General features: G+C 49.3%; 1 protein-coding gene across 1 annotated transcript in view; it reads right to left on the reverse strand.

The window, feature by feature from the left end:
• The window catches only part of RASGRF1 (Ras protein specific guanine nucleotide releasing factor 1), a 96,993-nt gene that overhangs the window by 4,728 nt on the left and 73,625 nt on the right, over positions 1-18,640 (reverse strand). Inside the window, exons 21-25 of the mRNA XM_050967331.1 lie at positions 11,173-11,276; positions 7,944-8,028; positions 6,611-6,808; positions 5,513-5,592; positions 342-459 (exon numbers count right to left, since the gene is read on the reverse strand). Of these exons, the coding sequence (XP_050823288.1) occupies positions 342-459; positions 5,513-5,592; positions 6,611-6,808; positions 7,944-8,028; positions 11,173-11,276 (585 nt within the window). The remainder of the gene's footprint in view (positions 1-341; positions 460-5,512; positions 5,593-6,610; positions 6,809-7,943; positions 8,029-11,172; positions 11,277-18,640) is intronic.

An 18,640-nucleotide genomic window follows, 5' to 3' on the forward strand; every position in this document is an offset into this window, starting at 1 on the left:
AGCGTGGCTCCATTGACTTTAATGGAACTATGCCGCTTTACACGCACTGAGAATGTGGCCCGTGACAAATGGCATTATCCCTAGAGGCACTTCTCTAGCGCAGAGTTAACGCTCTAGCAGTGCTGACCTGCATCTCATCTTCCAACCACTAGCTGGTGCCAGCGGGAGTCTTGGGGACAGGGGCAATGCAGGCGTGGACTCTGGTGCAGTAAGAACACAGCAGGTCTTGGTGCAATTGCCATGAGGGTCTCTGCAATAACAATCCTCCACTAGCCAGGTTGTGGGTTGTACCAAACTCTCCTTTATTTCACCCTGAGAAGTTACCCCAATGTGGAACTCACCATTCTCATCTTGGAGAAGTTCACCAAGCCATCTTCGGTATAATTTGGAGTTCCCTCCTCTATGAATGCCAGGTCGGTCAGATACATTCCCAGGTAAGGAACACAGGGTGGGTCACAACTGAAAAGCAAATCAGACAAAGGGGAAAAAAATAATCATCCTTTTTTTTTTTTTTTTTTTAAAGAAACTATAGAAAAACCTTTCAATCAGCTCTGAGAAAAACCAGCTGTCTCCGGGACACAATTGTTGGGATATGTAAGGGTTAAGTCGAGACCTGGGAAACCGCTGGTATGCTGGCATGGTATTAGAGGGTAGAAGCACGGGCAGGCACCGTTTCTGCACTTGATAGATAAAGTGCTATTTCTCTCCCTTCCCTTCTGCTTGTTAAGGATTGATCAGCATTGCAGCTGCATGAGGAAGGATACTCTGAGTAAAGCAGTGTTATCTCCCCCTCCCTTCCTCTCCCAGCTACAGAAACAAGCTCGGGGTCATGGCCCCTTCCTCCCTCCCCTGTGAAGTGCTGATTACGGGAACTTGTGGCTACAATTAGTGCAAAGAAGGTAAAAATGTCTGTAGAATATGCTTAATGCTGTAAACAGTACACTAGGGCGGGTATAATATTCAGTACATAGCTATTCTTATTCATGAGATGGGCATTTATATGATCAAACAAGGGCAGGGGAGGTTGTAGTAAATGTGGGTATTTACCTAGTAACTTAGATAAAAGAGTGTGAGGCAATTAACTCAGGGCTTACTGACAATTCGGTGGAGGGGAACAAGTACCTCGTTAAAGAAGCCCGTCTACTCAATCCGCCTCTAGGTCCCCCAGCAAGAAGATGGGACATCGACAGCCTGTCCCTGCAGTCCTCCCACGCACACTTTCATGACTAGCCCCCCCCCCCCCCCCCCGGAGTCCCATGATGAATGGTGTGCTGGACGGAGTCCCTACTAATGGGACCATGCTTTGTAGGGAGCAGAAAGGGGCAGGTTCAGAGTCCGCCCTCCCCAGCAGACGCCTTCCTGAGTCCACGAGAGCTTTAGCAAAAGATTAGAAAGAACTTTCACAACTTCTTTTCTAATAATGTCAGTGTTAAAATGACCGTCACCTCCTCCTATCTCCACCCCCTTAGCAGCACAGATGCAGAAATCAGAATTTCTGGGTTTTTTTCCAACTGTTGTATAAATAGATAAAAAGACAGAAAGTATCATACTGCCTCTATATAAATCCATGGTACGCCCACATCCTGAATACTGTGTGCAGATGTGCTTGCCCCATCTCAAAAAATATATTGCGGAATTGGAAAAGGTTCAGAAAAGGGCAACAAAGTGATGGGGGGTATAGAACAGCTTCCATTTGAGGAGGGAGGACGTTGATGTGCAGAGAAACTTCCTGTTCCAATCACAGGCTTCGAACTGTCAACAACCCCAGAGGTGACAACAGTTGTGGTCGTCAGGTACCGAGCGACGGGGGTGCCCTGGCATACATTGCCATGAGCAGAGGAAGCTGGAGCAGTCTGTCCAAGTGATGACTGTTTGGATGATAGATCCACTTCAGCCACATTTCAAGAAACAAAGAGGCAATCTGGCAAAGGGAGGAAAGGAGCCTGGCATGGTAGAGTCATCCGGAGAGGCCAAAGAAGAGGTTTCCTGTGCCAGCACCGGATCCTGTTCCTGAACCCCTGGCTCCAGACAGGACAGTCCTGCAGGTCCAACAGGACCAAGCTCAGCGCTTGCTTGTAGCTGCTGTGGTTTGGGAACAAGAGCCACCAATGGAACCAGTGATCTCACTCTGGAGCGGGCTGAAGACAGGGCCCTCTTGGACTGAGGTGCAAGGTGGCCCACTGGGCAAATGGAGCAGGCACTGCTGGCCAGTAAGCACCAGACCAAGAGCCCCTGTCCCGACGGTGGGAACAACGCTGATCTTGGTACCATCGGTGATCCGAGGATGGTCTGGTGCCTATCGGGTGACGACGATGGAGAGAACGACCCTGGTCTGGATCTCGAGAAGTCCTGGAAATTCTCTGGTGACACAGGGGAGCCAGCGCCTGTGGGGTGGGCAAACCATCAGACTCATCTGAAGCCCAATGTGGGGCAGCCTCGGTGCACATGAGGAATGGGGGGCTCTGCACTGGTGGTAGGAGCGAGACGCACTCTGGCCCGGTACTGGAAGAAGCTCCAGCACCAAAGGGCAGTACAGAGCTCGACGAGGGGATCTGCTACCAGGGCAGTGACAGCGACGCGGGGTGACCAGCGTTGAGGGGGCTGTTGGTGCGAGGCACAGAGTCAGCCTCAATTCCAGCATCTGGGGACCAGAGCGGTGTGAGCTGCGGAGCCAACGAACCCAGCAGCGCTATGGCCTGGCCAGAAGGTGCCCAGGGCACAACAGAGGATGAAGTGGTAGAAGCTACGGCACTGGAAAACTCCTGACCCAGTGGACAGTCAGGGAGTGAGAGGCAAAGCAGGACTGATGTCATCCAACATGCCACCGGCGTGGAGACAGTCGGGCTGATGCGACGTCATTGGTACTGCCCCAGGGCTGCAATCAGAGTCAACAGTCTGGGTTCTCGCTGTCTCAGTGCAGTACTGGGCAGCGGTTAGATGGCCTGCTCCATCCTGTCTGGCGGAAGGAGTACAGCGCTGGTCCGCATGGCTTGTTAGAAGACAAGGGAGAGTCTCCCCGAGCCCTAGGGTGGGAGGTCTTCCTTGTCGCACGAGAGAGGGAGAATGACTTCTCTTCCTCCTGGGGAAACCCCAGACTCACAGGTGGCACGGCATCCCTTGCCAGTTCCGAAGGCGATGGCTGATCAGATGAGGGTCTCAGTGCCGAAACAAGCCTCCTGACCTGCCTCAGTAATTGCTGCTTCAGCCCTAAGTCTCGCACCACCTGAGTCCTCTTGGTGAATGACCTGCAGATGGAGCGCCATTCCGTAACGTGTCCCTCACCGAGCCACGGCGAGCCCCTCGGGGAGGATCACTGCTGGGAATGACGTGCTCGAACCCTGGTGAGGGCATCACACAGGGCAGCCAACCACTAACACCAAACTAAACCAAGGATACTACTAGCTATTCTCTAGAGTCAAGGACTCCGAGAACTGAGACCGAAAACACGAGGTGAAAGCACCACACAGAGCTCCGGTGCTAGCCACGGGCCGTGAGGAGGAACCGGACAGGGGGTCAGTGCTGCTCGTACATAGCAAGGGGAGGGAGTAGGGCCACGGGGTGAATGCCGCCCCGCCAGGTACTGCTAGGCAAAGTTCTACAGCTGAGCGCGTGCGCGGTGATGTGGAATACACGGTAGCGTCTACTCGAATAACTGAGGAGGATAGTATCAGAGGGGTAGCCATGTTAGTCTGGATCTGTAAAAGCAGCACAGAGTCCTGTGGCACCTTATAGACTAACAGATGTATTAGAGCATGAGCTTTCGTGGGTGAATACCCACTTCGTCAGCTGCAGGAGGATATTAAACGTCATCTACTGGGGATAAACATTTTTAAATCAGCAGCCCCGATACCTTGCAAACAAGACTCTTAAAAGCTGATTGAGGTGCTCTCTGACCCATTTCTGCTCATTTTTAATAAATCTTGGAATCCTGGGGAAATGCCAGAGACTGGAGGAGTGCTCATGTCGTGACACTATTCAATGGGACAAGCAGGATGACACGGCAGGTTAGCCTGACATTCACCCCAGGTAAAATAATGGAAAAACTGGTAACAGATTCAATTAATAGAGAATCAAGGGACAGGAATATAATTAATGCCAATCAACACGGTTTTATAAAAAATTGTTCTTGTCAAATAAACTTGTAATCTCATCAAAGAATGAAATCAAGTTTGGTGGATAAAGGTAAGTGTGCAGATGTAACATACTCCATCTTCTGTAAGGCACTGGCCTTAGCACTTCACTACAGTCTGATACAAATCAGTGCTGTATCATAGCAACACACTACAGGTGAAATGGATTAAGAACTGGCTAGCTGACAGGTCTCAAGAAATAGCCGTCCATGGGGCATCATCATCGACTGGGGATGCTTCTCGTGGAGCTTTGCAGGGATTGGTTCTAGGCCTGATGCTATGCAGCAAGTTAACATAAAATCACTGCTAATAAAACGTGCGGCTAACACACACAGGCTGGTGGACTGGTAAATAATGATGGGGTTGGGGCAGAGCAGTGACTCTGAAAAGAATGGAGGGGTCACAATGGACAAGCAACTGAACACAAGCTCCCAGTGTGATGCTGTGGTACAAAGGCTAACGCAATCCTTAGCTGTATAAACAGGGGAGTGGCAGGAGCAAAGGGGATTTTACCTCTGGATGTGGCATTGCTGAGACCGATACCTGAATTCTGCATCCATTTTAAAAACCATGTTGAAAAATTGGAGAGGGTGCAGAGAAGAGCCACAAGCATTTCTCAAGGGCTGGAGAAAATGCCTGGCAGTGAGAGGCTTAAGGAGCACCATCGGGTTAGAAGAGCAAGCAGTGACTTGAGCCCAGTGTATCAGTTCCTTGATGGGGAGAAAATCCTGGGGACTAAAGGGCTCTTTAACCTAGCGGAGAAAGGCAGAACCAGAACCAATGGCTGGAAACTGGCGCCAGAGAAATTAAACCAGAAACTAGGCACAAATGTTTAGTAGGGAGGGTGATGGACCAGATTCCCAATGCCAGCGGTGGATTCTCTTTCTCCTGATGGCTTCCAACCCATACTGGAGCCTTTCTGGAACATGCATTTGCCAAACCCAAGATACTGGGCCCAGTCGAGGTGACTGGGTGAAATATAAGGGCCTGCATTACACAAGAGGTCAGACTAGATGATCTAATGGTTGCTTCTGGCCACCAACTCCATGCATCTGTGGAAAAACGCTTCCTGTCCTTGACATTAGTGCATGCCCTTCAGAGGTGCTTTTATTAAGGCTTTTGCGGGTGTCATCTTAGCTCCTTTCCAGGGGTTGTTTCTCTCCCCTGAGGTCGTATGTAGGAAACGGGAACACATGCATTGGCATAATGACATCCCAGTCCCATCTGCAGCCCTGTGTTAGCTGCCCCTGGGCAAAGCTGGGTCCCCAGGGCATTTCAGGAGGACACAGGCACTGTAAGAAACCCAGGCAAGCTGCCTGTCGGAAACCATCTGTAACAGGCTTTCAGCAACAATCACACAACCACAGTCACACATCACTTACTTTTTCAGAGCTTCTCGGAGATTCTTAAACCGGCCCTCCGACGACACCAGCCTTTGGAGCTTATCAATCAGAGCTTTCGTCTGCAGGAAAGGAAGAGCATATCAGAGTTAGAAAAGGGCCCTGGGAAAAGCTGCACCCTTCCCAGGGGCAGAGGTGAGAGTGATTCTGAAACCTTTGACAGTCAAGGGCCTGGCCCTTCATTTGAGATGTTCAGAGCTGTGTGCAGAGGGGCATACCCTCCGAAAGGTCACCCCATATCCTGCCTTTCAGCCTGCTCAGTGTCCTCCACACCCATGGAGCAGGGAAAGCAGGAGGTGCCCCTGAACACAACACCGACAGCACAATGGGAGCTGACAGGAGACTGCACTGAGCCCAGGCAAGGCAGAGAAGTCGTTCCCAAGTCACAATGCAAAGACACAAAAGGCTCCTGCAGCTGACAACTTGCACGGAAAACAGACCTTGTGATGGAAAGGGGACACCAGGATATGCAATGTCATGACTTAGGGGGATAGGGTTCTTGGCCTCTTTCCTGACCAGGGTCCCCGTTTCCATCCTAAGACTCCCCTGCCATCTAGCTGGGACCACCACCCCGCAGTACACAGCATGGGAAGAGCAGGGTGCTTGCAACCCCTGGACACTTGTTTGCAGCGAGAGTCCTGTGGCACCTTGTAGACTAACAGACGAATTGGAGCATGAGCTTTCGTGGGTGAATATCCACTTCGTCAGACACATGTGGAAATTTCCAGAGGCAGGTATAAATATGCAGGAAATTTCCACTACATCTGTCTGACGAAGTGGGTATTCGCCCATGAAAGCTCATGCTCCAATTCGTCTGTTAGTCTACAAGGTGCCACAGGACTCTCGCTTTTTCCAGATCCAGACTAACACGGCTACCCCTCTCTGATACACAAATGGAGATGTTCACAGTAGCTCCTTACACCATTTCATCACACCCCATGTGGAAGAAGAATCACTTCGGCACTGCTCCGTGGGGCTCTTTGTTCTGTGTTGGTACAGCACCTCGCACAATCCCTGGGCCACGATGGGCTCCCAGGCACTACGGCGAGACACATCGTAAAAACGGCTATAACTATGTACCTGCTTGGATACTTTGAGCCATGTTTTCTTGAGCCGGAAGATGGCGCTGCGGTTCAGGGAGGAGGTGATCTCCAGGACAGCATTGTAGTTGTGCAGACACCTGCAGATATCCGCCACAGCCACCCACTTCTCAATGGCGCTCACCCTGGTGCTGACATCCTCATTTCGGAGGATTTCGGAAGCTATCAAGTTACTGATCTGCAGGGAGATACAGGTTAAAGTCCAGCGTGTCAGGAACACTTTCATAGCACGGCTTGTACTAATAATTCATTGCAGACCTTTTACCCTGACACTCCTTTATTGCCCTTCTCAGCGAGAGCCACAGGAAGGAACATGGCGGATTCTGCTGCAAGCACTTTCATAGCAGAAGGTGCTAAGTGCATGGTAGCTTTATGGCAGCAACACATTCTGAGACATCCACCACTCCGGCATCTCATTCATTATGGTAATTTGACTATTGCCACCTCCTGGAATTCACAGAGACGGTAACCAACAGTACATGTATGGACCAGCTGCTGTGTATGTATGGACCAGCCGCGGTCCACTTACAAAATGTTCAGAGAGACCCTGCCTCAGCAGAGCACCTAAGCACACCCTTAACTTTAACTCTGAAGTCAATGGGATGTAAGCACGTGCTTAAGTGCCTGTATCAACATTTTCGACTGGCCTGTAAATAGGCAGAGAGAGAAGGAGCTCAGGCTCTTTCTGATGGATACGGGGAATACTCTGACTAACATGTTCAAACCTCGGCCCCTAGATCAGAGGCCTCATTTTCAGAGGGCAGAGCGATGGCTGCCGAGCACTTTGAAAGCAGGCCATGGATTTAGGAATCCAGATACAGATTTAGAGGGGAAATCTGGGGCCTCGAAGTCAAAGGGAGTTTTGCCTGAGACTCCAAGGGATTTCACTCTAGGAGCATCCACATTTGAAAATTTTGGCCCATGCTTTTCAGTTTGTATTTCCCTGGTCATTCTGGGTAATAACACAGTTCCAACATATTTTATGCTGAGATGAGTCCAAAACCCAAACCCTGGGCCCAAGTTTTCAGCTCAGATCTCCCTCTCCAATGGGCCAGATTTGAACAACCCGACCTATGAGGAAGTTTGGATTCAGATTTCACCCCCTTGCATTGGGTCTGGGGGTTGGTTCGGCCCATTCTAAGTGAACCGGATCAGCATATTATACTGGGATTCTGTTCACCCTCGTCTCCCACCATGGAAATCACCCTAGAAATGGGGTCAGTAAATCTCAGATGTAGGGTCTGCAACACAAGCCTTGACTCCTCCTACGCCACCTGCACCACGATGTCCCTGCCTGCCTTCGCTGTACTTACATCGTTGAAGTGTTTAGTGTTCTTCATAATGTAAGGCGTCCTTTCGTTCTTTTCAAGCTTCATCCAACCTTGCCCAAAAAACTCTCTGCAAATTACAAAATCCAGGATCAATTCTATTCCATCTCCCTGGGGTCACTGACTCTTCCCCATAACCTGCAGTGCCTGCGAAATACCCTGGGGAACGAGCTGTCACCAGGAGGGCTCTCACCCTTTGCAACAAAGCATCCGGATGTACGGGAAGAAGCTGCCTTCCTTCATTTAGAGAAAAACTGGGCAATGGTCAGCCTCCGCGGTGTCCCGGGCCAAATGACAGAAGAGGCTTGGCGACAGAGATCCTGGCTCACAACTCATCACATGCAGGGTTAGAAAGAAAGTTCTCCCCAGTTCTCTGTCAGTAGTTCTCAGCCAGGAGTCTGGGGCTCCCTAGGCGGCCACAAGCAGGTTTCAGGGGGTTCACCAAGCAGAACTGGCATTAGACTTGCTGGGGCCCAGAGTAGAAAGTTGAAGCCCCACTGTATGGGGCTGAAGCCCAGGGCCCTGAGTCCTGGTACCCGGGGCTGAAACTTAAGCCTGAGCAATGTAGCTTTGTGGGGGCCCCTGTGGCCTGATGGCAACTGCCCGGCTTGCTACCCCCTAACGCCGGCCCTGGCTTTTATAGAACTTCCTTTTATTGTGGCACAGGTGGGCTGGGGAGTTTTGATCATTTTGAGAGCCCCTGGCTCTAAGTCATCCCCGGAGCACTGAGCAGGGATTCTCTGCTAGAAGAAGGTTAATTTCCTGCATCTGCAAGAGGGCAGGTATTGTGCATCCACAGTGATACCAGCCAAACCGCGGCTGGTTTTATATCAGTACTGGACTGGGACACCACCGGGCCTGGCTGGCTTTGGATGAACGGCCTGCCCAGAAACCAGGGACACTGGGAGGGGCGGGGACTGCAGGCCATGCCCTAGTAGCATACGCAGGTAAACTGGGGGAAATGCCACCAGCTCCATGGCTACCCTTAGCCCCGGGAGGGGTGAGGCAGGGCTGGCTCATGGGAAAAATCACTGCTCCCCATTTCAGCATCTGGCGGTGGAGACGGGAAGCCAGTTTACAGACCGCAGAGCTGTGCTGACACCAGCTGGCAGCAGCATGAACGTGCAGGGTGGGGGTTTGGTTGGAAAAGCCTCGCTTAGGACAGGACAGGGCCTTGCCTTTGTGATGCCAGCAGGGGAGTGTGTTCAGGGCCGTCGTTAGGATTTATGGGGCCCTAGGCAGTATTATTAAACTGGTGCCCCTGTGCCGGATGGCAGCCCAAGCTCACAGCCTGGTGGAGGAGGGGGAGGAGGGACTTGACAGCAAAGGATAATGAGATGCCCGGCCTGCCTCATGGTGGCGGAGAGTCACAGTTCCCCGCAGAGACTTCCATGCCCTCTCCCTCATGCAGAATGGACACGAAGAAAGTACCTAATTAAAAGCACTAAAATTTGGGAATAAAAAATGTCAGTCACAGGTTTTTTGATATGCCCTGAAGTTTGTCAGAGATTTATTTGCAAAAACTTCATAGTAAGGGTGAGTCAGCTGTCCTGCTGAATACAACATTACATATAATGGAATACATGATGCAGCTCTTCTCTGTTTTACATTTTCTTAATCAGTATTTCTAAGATGAATTTATATTTTAAATGTACTCAAATCTTAAGCCAGCATTCCAGATTACTACATATTTAACTCACTGAAAGAAAAACATTCTTTTAAATTAATCAGAGAGGTTTAGTGTGTTCATAACGATGTTCACTGCTTTTAGAAAAAGGGAACAGTAATTTACTTTGTGTGATCATAACAAGAGACATGGTTATGAAATTTCAACAACTTTAAAAAAATATGTTTCCAAAGATTTTAGGTATAACAAGGATTTTGTCTTACTAAGGTACTGTTTTTGCTGGAGGATTCTTTTAAAACTAGTTCGTCGGATAGTCAGAAGTAAAGAAAGGGAAACTCTTTGTCCAGCTATCTGGAAGGGAAGGACTGTTGTCCCTTTAAGGGCTCTCTTCAGTGGGGAGTGGGGGGAGAGGTGGTGAAGGGAGGGACAGAAAGGACACAGGAAGACTTGGAAGCACTTTTTTTTTTTAACTATAGTAATTAAAATGTGTATTTTAGATAAGGGAGGTCTTTTGAAGAATTTATTTAAAAAACTGTATGTCTGAAGATCCACACATTTAAGGCTAAAGATGATTGTGCATCTAAAACTCTATGCAAGCATTTTTTAGAAATGTGATTTTATAATCTTCACCAGCTCACTAATGAAATATTTTAAAAGCAAATTTTAAACAAAGGTCCTGTAGACTGACATGTTCTGTGTAAATATTACATTAATGCACAACTGTTTTTGTCAGTAACGTCAGAAACTGACAGTATAAAAATTTATTTGGGCATAAGCTTTCGTGGACATCTGATGAAATGGGTTCTAGTTCACAAAAGCTTATGCCCAAATAATTTGTTAGTCTTTGAGGTGACACAAGGACTCGTCCTTGTTTTTGCTGATACAGACTAACAGGACTACCCCTCTGAAACTTGTCAGTATATACCTTGGGGTTGGCAAATGCCTGTTAAATGGCTTTATTACCCCTTGAATGTCTCTTTAACAGTTTCAGTGTTGTGCTAATAGGTCTGGCAGGCTGGAGGTTTTTTCACTTTTAACTACTAGATTCCCTCCCAAGGAAGACTCACCAGGCTAGAGCAGCCATCTATGGGAGCCTGCAGGAAGGGTCAGAACAGGGATAGGAAAACAAGAGGGTGGACACTAAGACCCAGTGGTGCCCCAAATTTTTAGGTGCCCTACGCAACTGCCTATGTTGCCTATGCCTAAGGACGGCCCTGAGTGTGTTCATCTGCCTAGACCACCCAGCTCGCAGGCACCTCCCCAACACTGCTACTACCCCTTCCACCCGGCTGGGTAGGCAGGAGCTGAGCCGGGGCCTCCCCCAGCCACGCCGGCCAGCACGATGTGCTAAAGGCAGATCACTGCCCTCCTAGATTGGGGGGAGTCCTGAGGAGAACCATGACCCAGAGTTCCAGTTCCCGCACACCCTATATACTGTGACAGTCCTGGAGTCGGTACAAGGCTCTGCTATGCTACAGGCGAATCCTGCCTGTATCATCATGCTCTAGACGTGAATATCACAACCAGCAACCGTCCGGCGCTGGGAGAGGTGCCAGAGTGTAATGCCAGAGAACGGTCAGTACTTACTCATATGGAATCTTTTTGAAGACCAGGTGATCCAACAGTGTCAGCTGTTCTGCTATTTCCAAAGCGGAGTGATTTTCAAAGGGTTCTGCTTTGACTCCCTCAGCCTAAATTAAAGAGTCAACATGTGTTTTACTAGGATGAGTTAGTTAAGGATATATGAAGGATCATTTGCAATCTGTGCACTGAAATAAAACGAATATCAGAGCCAATACAGCTCCCCGAAATGTTACAACCCTGCTATATTAGCCAGAAACAAATAAGAATGCAGCTTATGCAGCAAGCATCATTTAAAGGCCACATTGTGATCCCCTTACACACACTGGCCAGTTACTCACACGCGTATTTCCATTCTCTTAATGGGACTGCGTGTGTGAGTAACTGCTCACCAGTGTGGGCGAAGGGTCCACCACCACACTCCTAGGCTACGTCTACATTACAAATCACTTCGGTATAACTTGAAGTAACAATCAAATCAATCGATCAGTAATAATATGCAATAACTTGAATAATTCACCCCCGAGCTACTCCACCCCCGAGTGACGGGAGTTACATTGACCTAAACGCTACGTTGGCAGGAGAGCTCCCTCTGGTGGAGGGTGGAGTTATTAAGCCGATGGGAGAGCTCCCTCCCGTCAGCTTAGAGCGTCTTCATCAGAGATGCTGCAGAGGCACAGTTGCGTCAGTGCAGCTGCGGTGCTACAAATGATGTAGTGTAGACACAGCCTTAGTTACCAGTGACCATACCCTGTCTGTGGTGCCCAGACCCACAGATCTTTCTATGGGGTCATGAATACGCAGTAGCGGGTGTTCTGTGAACTACACCGACACACTTAGATAGAAAAGAGAGAGGAAGAGGAGCCCAGTTGTGTCCATAATGTCCTGGAAGTTGGTTTTCTTTGAGGCTCAAATGATCTGTGCGCATGGGAACATGGAGTCTCTGAGTTGGATCGTTTTCTTCTCTGATCTGCCCACATTTGGATCAGCACCATGAATTTCCAGGCAAAAGCTTCTTTGCTGTTGCTAGGCTGGTGACACCAAGGCCCCAGGTCAGCAAAGCAGTTAAACACAGGCCTAAGTCCACCCCATCCAACTTAAGTAAGCACATACTTGAGTGCTTTGTTGACCAGGGATAGACTATTGACTGTGGCCCTAAAACAAAGCCCTGATCCTGTGTCCATAAGGTCAATAGGAATTGTGCCATTGGCTTTAATAGAAGCAAAAACCATCCTAGGCAGATGGATTTGTGAGAGGGCGACTTTACCAATGTCCGAGAATCTGCTCAGGTTAATTAAGGAATCGTCTACTTGCGTGTGAGAATATACAAGTGTGATGGAGTAGGGACTGTCTGTGTGGGGAATGGGATAGCAGGGGAGGATTTTAGGGGATGGACGATACCGGAGCCTGTTACCTGAGCTAGGTAAGGGAGGGGAAAGGTCAACACCTTTGCCCAGGAAGGGGGAAAAAGGAAGGGAGTGGCAGGAGGGAAGCAGTTTTGAGTTTGGGATTGGGGCTGTGTGGGCGGAATTCAGGGTATCCTAGCTAGGATCCAAGCACCCTGAAAGCCCAGAAGGACTCGGTGGAGGGGTCCTGACTGTGCCTGCAAGCTCTGCTGTAACCTGTGTTCCTGTTGTCCAATAAACCTTCTGTTTTACTGGCTGGCTAAGAGTCACTGTGGGTCCCAGGAAGAGGGGTGCAGGGCCGGACTCCCTCACACTCCGTGACAACAAGCAATCAACGTTTACATTTAAATCATTTAAATATTAAAATGTAACAAACCTGTGAACGGCCGGCTTTTCACTCGACATCCTTGTCATCAAGTACTTACTGACTTGGATCAGGCCAAGCCTTGCTCTTCTCTTCGGTCAACTGAGCAGACTGAGCTGCCTGCGTCTATCGCGACAAGGCAGGTTTCTAATCCTTAAATCATTCTTGTGCCTCTTCTCTGACCCCTCTCCAATTTATCAACATCCCTCTTGAACTGTGGGCACCAGAACTGGCCAGGGGATTCCAGCAGCGGTCGCACCAGTGCCAGACACAGTGGGAAAATAACTTCTCTGCTCCTACTCGATACTCTCCTGTTTATACATCCCAGGACTGCATTAGCTCTTTAGACCACAGCATCACACCAGGAGCTCATGCTCAGTTGATTATCCATCACAACCCCCAAATCCTTCTCAGAGTCCCTGGTTCCCAGGATAGAGTCCCCCATCCTGTAAGTGTGGCCGACGTTCTTTGTCCCTAGATGTAGGACTTTACAGCTGTCGTGTTGAAATGCATCTTGTTCACTGGCACCCAGTTTACCAAGTGATCTATAGCGATGCTAGTGCTTGAGCTTAAAAATACTAGTTCCAGGTTATATAGAGCCAATGGGATCATTTCTAACAAGCATAAAAATTCCCCACTGCCTCCACCAAGCAAAGCAACAGTGGATGACTGCACCAGTGTGACTGATGGCAGAAGTCAGCCCAGAGCATTACAACTTGAGATGAGCCAAAACTGGAATTTCATATCCCCACCCCTGCACGTTGTAGGGGACAAGGTTCAGATCTGAACCCCTGGTGAGCAAACCCACCTCTCTGGGTCTGGTTCTGCGGTGGCTCTAAGAGTGAGAGCACCTATCTTCCGATTCTGGTTTGGGCTAAAATGGTTGGTAGCTCAGAACAGTGAGATTCCATCAATTGGCCCCAAAAAGTCGCCACGACTGGTCACAAGACTTCACAGTTTGCACCATGTCCCCTACCTAATCCAGAGCCAGGCCTGAACGCTGCCTCCTCAGACCTACTGTAACACTGTCGTTCCCTTTAATCCAGGTCCAGGGAGATCAGTAGCCAGCTGAGGCACATGCTCTTGGCAACCCAGGAAAACACAGACCATCACAGCTTCCGTCTCCCCCAGAAAACAAGCAGATTTTCTATCTTCCCAGCAGCCAGCAAGAGGGGATTTGGCAGGCTGGGTAACTTGAACTGCCAAGGCCATAAGGAAGTGAGGAACAGATTGTGCCAGGAGCCATTCAGGCTAGAGACATGGTCAGTGCCTGACTGGGGCCTCAGCCTAAGAGAAGTGCCATGATAAGGAATTTCTAAACCAGAGACTGCTGTGCCCCTGGCTACTGTGTGGGGTGCACAGCACTCATGTCCCTGCTCGTCCTCTGCATGGCAGCTTGCCTGAATCTCCCTGGGGAAAACAGTCTGTGCCCTCAGCTCACACCTTCATGGGTATTAGCTGCCTGAAAGGGCACAGGAGACGTAAGGCAAGGCCAGGCCACGTCCCCCCACTCCCTCCAACTGGCTGGCTGTGGAGTGGAAAGCACAGTGCTTCCCCTGAGAGCGTGGTGGGGCCACTGCTCTGGCATGTGCTCCCCTGGAGGGATTCTGGATTACCTTGCTGCAATTCGTCCTGGTTGCTCCCATGTGCGACACAGATCCCGCACAGTGCCCCAGCATGCCAGAGGTGCCTGCCCCATGCCCACAGCCCATCCTCTTACAGAAGAATATGTGCCAAAGGAAGTGCTTGCATTGTTCTATCCTGTACAGCGTGCCATGCAATGGTAATACGCTCTTTGGTCTGAGTAGCGTCCCAGCTCTGTTCAAGGAATTATAGCCAGGCATACTTTGCTGCTTTTGCACGTCTAGCCCTGGCTTAGTCCTGTGAGTATCCACAGTGCAAAGGATGAGGGGCACTTGTCCAGCTGCTAGGAGGGAGTTGTGTACCTTTATCAGTCATGGCAAGGGGGCAGCTGTGAAGTGGCCTGCGCATGCAGGGGGGGTGAAATGCAAGGCTGCGTCTCCCTTCTCCGATTCGTTTTTTAAAGTGGATTTTGATAGAGCTCTTTGTCCTCAGAACAGGAACAGAACCTCCCAGCTACTGTCCAGAAACCAAAGACTCCAGCAAACATAATTCAGAATGGTGTCTGGCGTTCCCTGTGTAAGCAGACATCATGGGGAGGAGGATGGGGAGAGACACCCTCAAACGCAAGCTGAATTAGACCCAGGTTCCCTCCCCAGCAGAAGCACTGGAGTGTGCTAGCAATCTCTAGGCTGCTCACCTTAAAATACCGGTTGGCTCTGCTGAGCAGCTGACTCCAGCCTCGTTGACAGCAGCAGGCTAAAAGCCAGCCAGGTGGAACAGGCGTCAAGAGGCTGGTTAAAGTCTGCTGCAGGCCAAAGGGAATTGTTCTGTACAAATGAGTTCCAGGAAAAAAATGTCAAAGTGGATTTTCTCTGTGAAAATCTCTAGTGCCCATAGAGTCAAGGAGGCTTATCAGCAGGCCTCGTGCCAGCCAAAGTGGAGCCAGACTATCCAAATGGAGGCTGCAGCAAACCTTTTACACTGCAAGATAAACAGAATATCTTCATCAACGATTTAGATGTTGGCATAGAAAGTACGCTTATTAAGTTTGCGGACGATACCAAACTGGGAGGGATTGCAACTGCTTTGGAGGACAGGGTCAAAATTCAAAATGATCTGGACAAATTGGAGAAATGGTCTGAGGTAAACAGGATGAAGTTCAATAAAGACAAATGCAAAGTGCTCCACTTAGGAAGGAACAATCAGTTTCACACATACAGAATGGGAAGAGACTGTCTAGGAAGGAGTATGGCAGAAAGAGATCTAGGGGTCATAGTAGACCACAAGCTTAATATGAGTCAACAGTGTGATACTGTTGCAAAAAAAGCAAATGTGATTCTGGGATGCATTAACAGGTGTGTTGTAAACAAGACACAAGAAGTCATTCTTTCACTTTACTCTGCGCTGGTTAGGCCTCAACTGGAGTATTGTGTCCAGTTCTGGGCACTGCATTTCAAGAAAGATGTGGAGAAATTGGAGAGGGTCCAGAGAAGAGCAACAAGAATGATTAAAGGTCTTGAGAACATGACCTATGAAGGAAAGCTGAAGGAATTGGGTTTATTTAGTTTGGAAAAGAGAAGACTGAGAGGGGACATGATAGCAGTTTTCAGGTATCTAAAAGGGTGTCATCAGGAGGAGGGAGAAAACTTGTTCACCTTAGCCTCCAATGATAGAACAAGAAGCAATGGGCTTAAACTGCAGCAAGGGAGATTTAGGTTGGACATTAGGAAAAAGTTCCTAACTGTCAGGGTAGTTAAACACTGGAATAGATTGCCTAGGGAAGTTGTGGAATCTCCATCTCTGGAGATATTTAAGAGTAGGTTAGATAAATGTCTATTAGGGATGGTCTAGACAGTATTTGGTCCTGCCATGAGGGCAGGGGACTGGACTCGATGACCTCTCGAGGTCCCTTCCAGTCCTAGAGTCTATGAGAACTTTAACTACTTTGATACCTGGGAAGCTATTAGAGCAGCGGTGGGCAAACTACAGCCCATGGGCCGGATCTGGCCCGTGAGCCATGTTAAGCCAGGCCTTGAGCTCCCGTTGGGGAGCAGGGTCAGGGGCTTGCCGCCTTCTGGCTCTCCAGCCAGGGAGCAGGGTCAGGGGCTGCTCCACACAGCTCCCCGGACGCCGTGGCATGGCCTCGCTCCAATGGGAGCTGCAGGGGCTGTGCCTGCGGATGGGGCAGCGTGCAGAGCCACCTGGCCGCAGCTCCGCGTAGGAGCCGGAGAAGGGACATGCTGCTGCTTCTGGGAGCCGCTTGAGGTAAGCGCCGCTGGGAGCCTGCACCCCCTGAGCTTCTCCCCATGCCCCACCCCCCTGCCCTGATCCCCCTCCCACCCTCCGAACCCCTCAGTCCCAGTCCAGAGCACCCTCCTACACTCCAAACTTCTCATCCCCAGCCCCACCCCAGAGCCTGCACCCCAGGCCGGAGCCTGCCCCCTTCCCACACCCCAGCCCCCTGCCCCACACCCTGAACTCCTCATTTCTGGCCCCAGAGCCCTCACCCCCTCCTGCATCCCAACCCCAATTTTGTGAGCATTCATGGCCCACCACATAATTTCTATTTGCAGATGTGGCCCTTGGGCCAATAAGTTTGCCTACCCCTGTATTAGAGCAACGTATAAAACATTCAGTTTGCGAATACTTGGCGGATGAACTACAGCAGAGCAGGTTTAGATCAAATCTCAGGGAAAACTTCCCCACTGTAAGAACAGTGGGACAATGGAACAGAGGCCTAAGGAGTTAGTGGAAGCTGGAGCCACCTGTCTGGGATGGGTTAGAAACAACAAATCCTGCATCTTGACGGGCGCTAGACAAGATGGCCCCATGGTCCCTTTGAACCCATTGATTCTACAGTAGGGACATGTGGAAATGCTGCAAGGGATGAAAATTAGGTGAAAACTCAAGATGGGCCTGAACCAGAGCTCTGAATCAGAACATCCTGGAGCTTTGTAGGGGTGCAGAGTTCAACATCCAGACCCAGACCTGGTCTCAATGTCCATGATTAGGGTGAAATGGAACCTCAAATCAGAACAAGCCCAAATGACTGAGTGTGCGTGCACATGTTTAACATCCAGAGCGCAGCGCTGTTCACTGAGAGTCTTGCAGCACTTGGTGTTATTCTTAAAATCCCAGCTGCTGGGATCGAGAGACTGCACAAGAATCTCCACATTCTTTGTTTAAGTTTCTAGCCCTCAGGATTGTAGAGAAAAGCTTGAAAACATGAAGTGAATGAACGCTAAAGAACCAGAAGCCAGAAGGCAAATAAAAAGAAGACAACATTTATTATTTTGATAAATCTCCTGATTTTTAAGCTACTCGCATAATGTTTGGGACCTGATCAGGATTTTTGAAGGTGTGGGGCTGGCAATACTGAATGGGACCCAGTCAGAACAAGCACTCAAATATCAAAACATGTTACACGTGTCTGGGGATTTGCCAGCACAGGGGAAACGCCACCCTTTGGTGAACCCAAACACTGATGTATGGGGGTTTGTTATTTCAGTCCAGTTCCTGGTGAAACCTGTACACAAATTCTGCAGACATGAAGAGAGTTGTGTGACCAGCTCCCCATGCACTGTGCTGAAACTGTGTATTACCTTTCTGTGGTTCTAGGGGAGACAGTGGTCAGTTGTATCGCACTGGGTACAGTTATGCCAATAATTCACAATCAATAACTTATTGGATGAAATTTGACTTTTTTTGCCTGCAAGCAGATTAACTTTCATGTGTGTCCATTATTTTAATCTGTGCTAGGAATAGGTTTACATTTGTTTTACTCTCTGATCCAATTACAATTAGTTGTATTTCTTGGTTAGATAGTTTCTGTCCCAGATTGGATGAGCACAAGAGCCCTTCCACTAGAGGTACTTGTGAGTGTGTGAATTTAAAATTCATTGCACAGGGGACTTTGAAATCTGCTTTCCACGAATCTGCTAGTGAACACGACTAGTGCAACGTTCATGGGAAGCTAACACAAAAGGCAAAGCACAGGCACATAAAAACATTCAAGCATAAATTCTCTAGACATTCTGTGCATTATTTACCCAGCTTTAGCGCCAGATGATTCACAGGGTAACAGAGAGCTGTATTTTAGGAAAGAGCCTGAAGAAAATAA

Source organism: Gopherus flavomarginatus, chromosome 9 (genome assembly GCF_025201925.1).
Source record: "Gopherus flavomarginatus isolate rGopFla2 chromosome 9, rGopFla2.mat.asm, whole genome shotgun sequence".
Lineage (NCBI taxonomy): Eukaryota > Metazoa > Chordata > Testudines > Testudinidae > Gopherus > Gopherus flavomarginatus.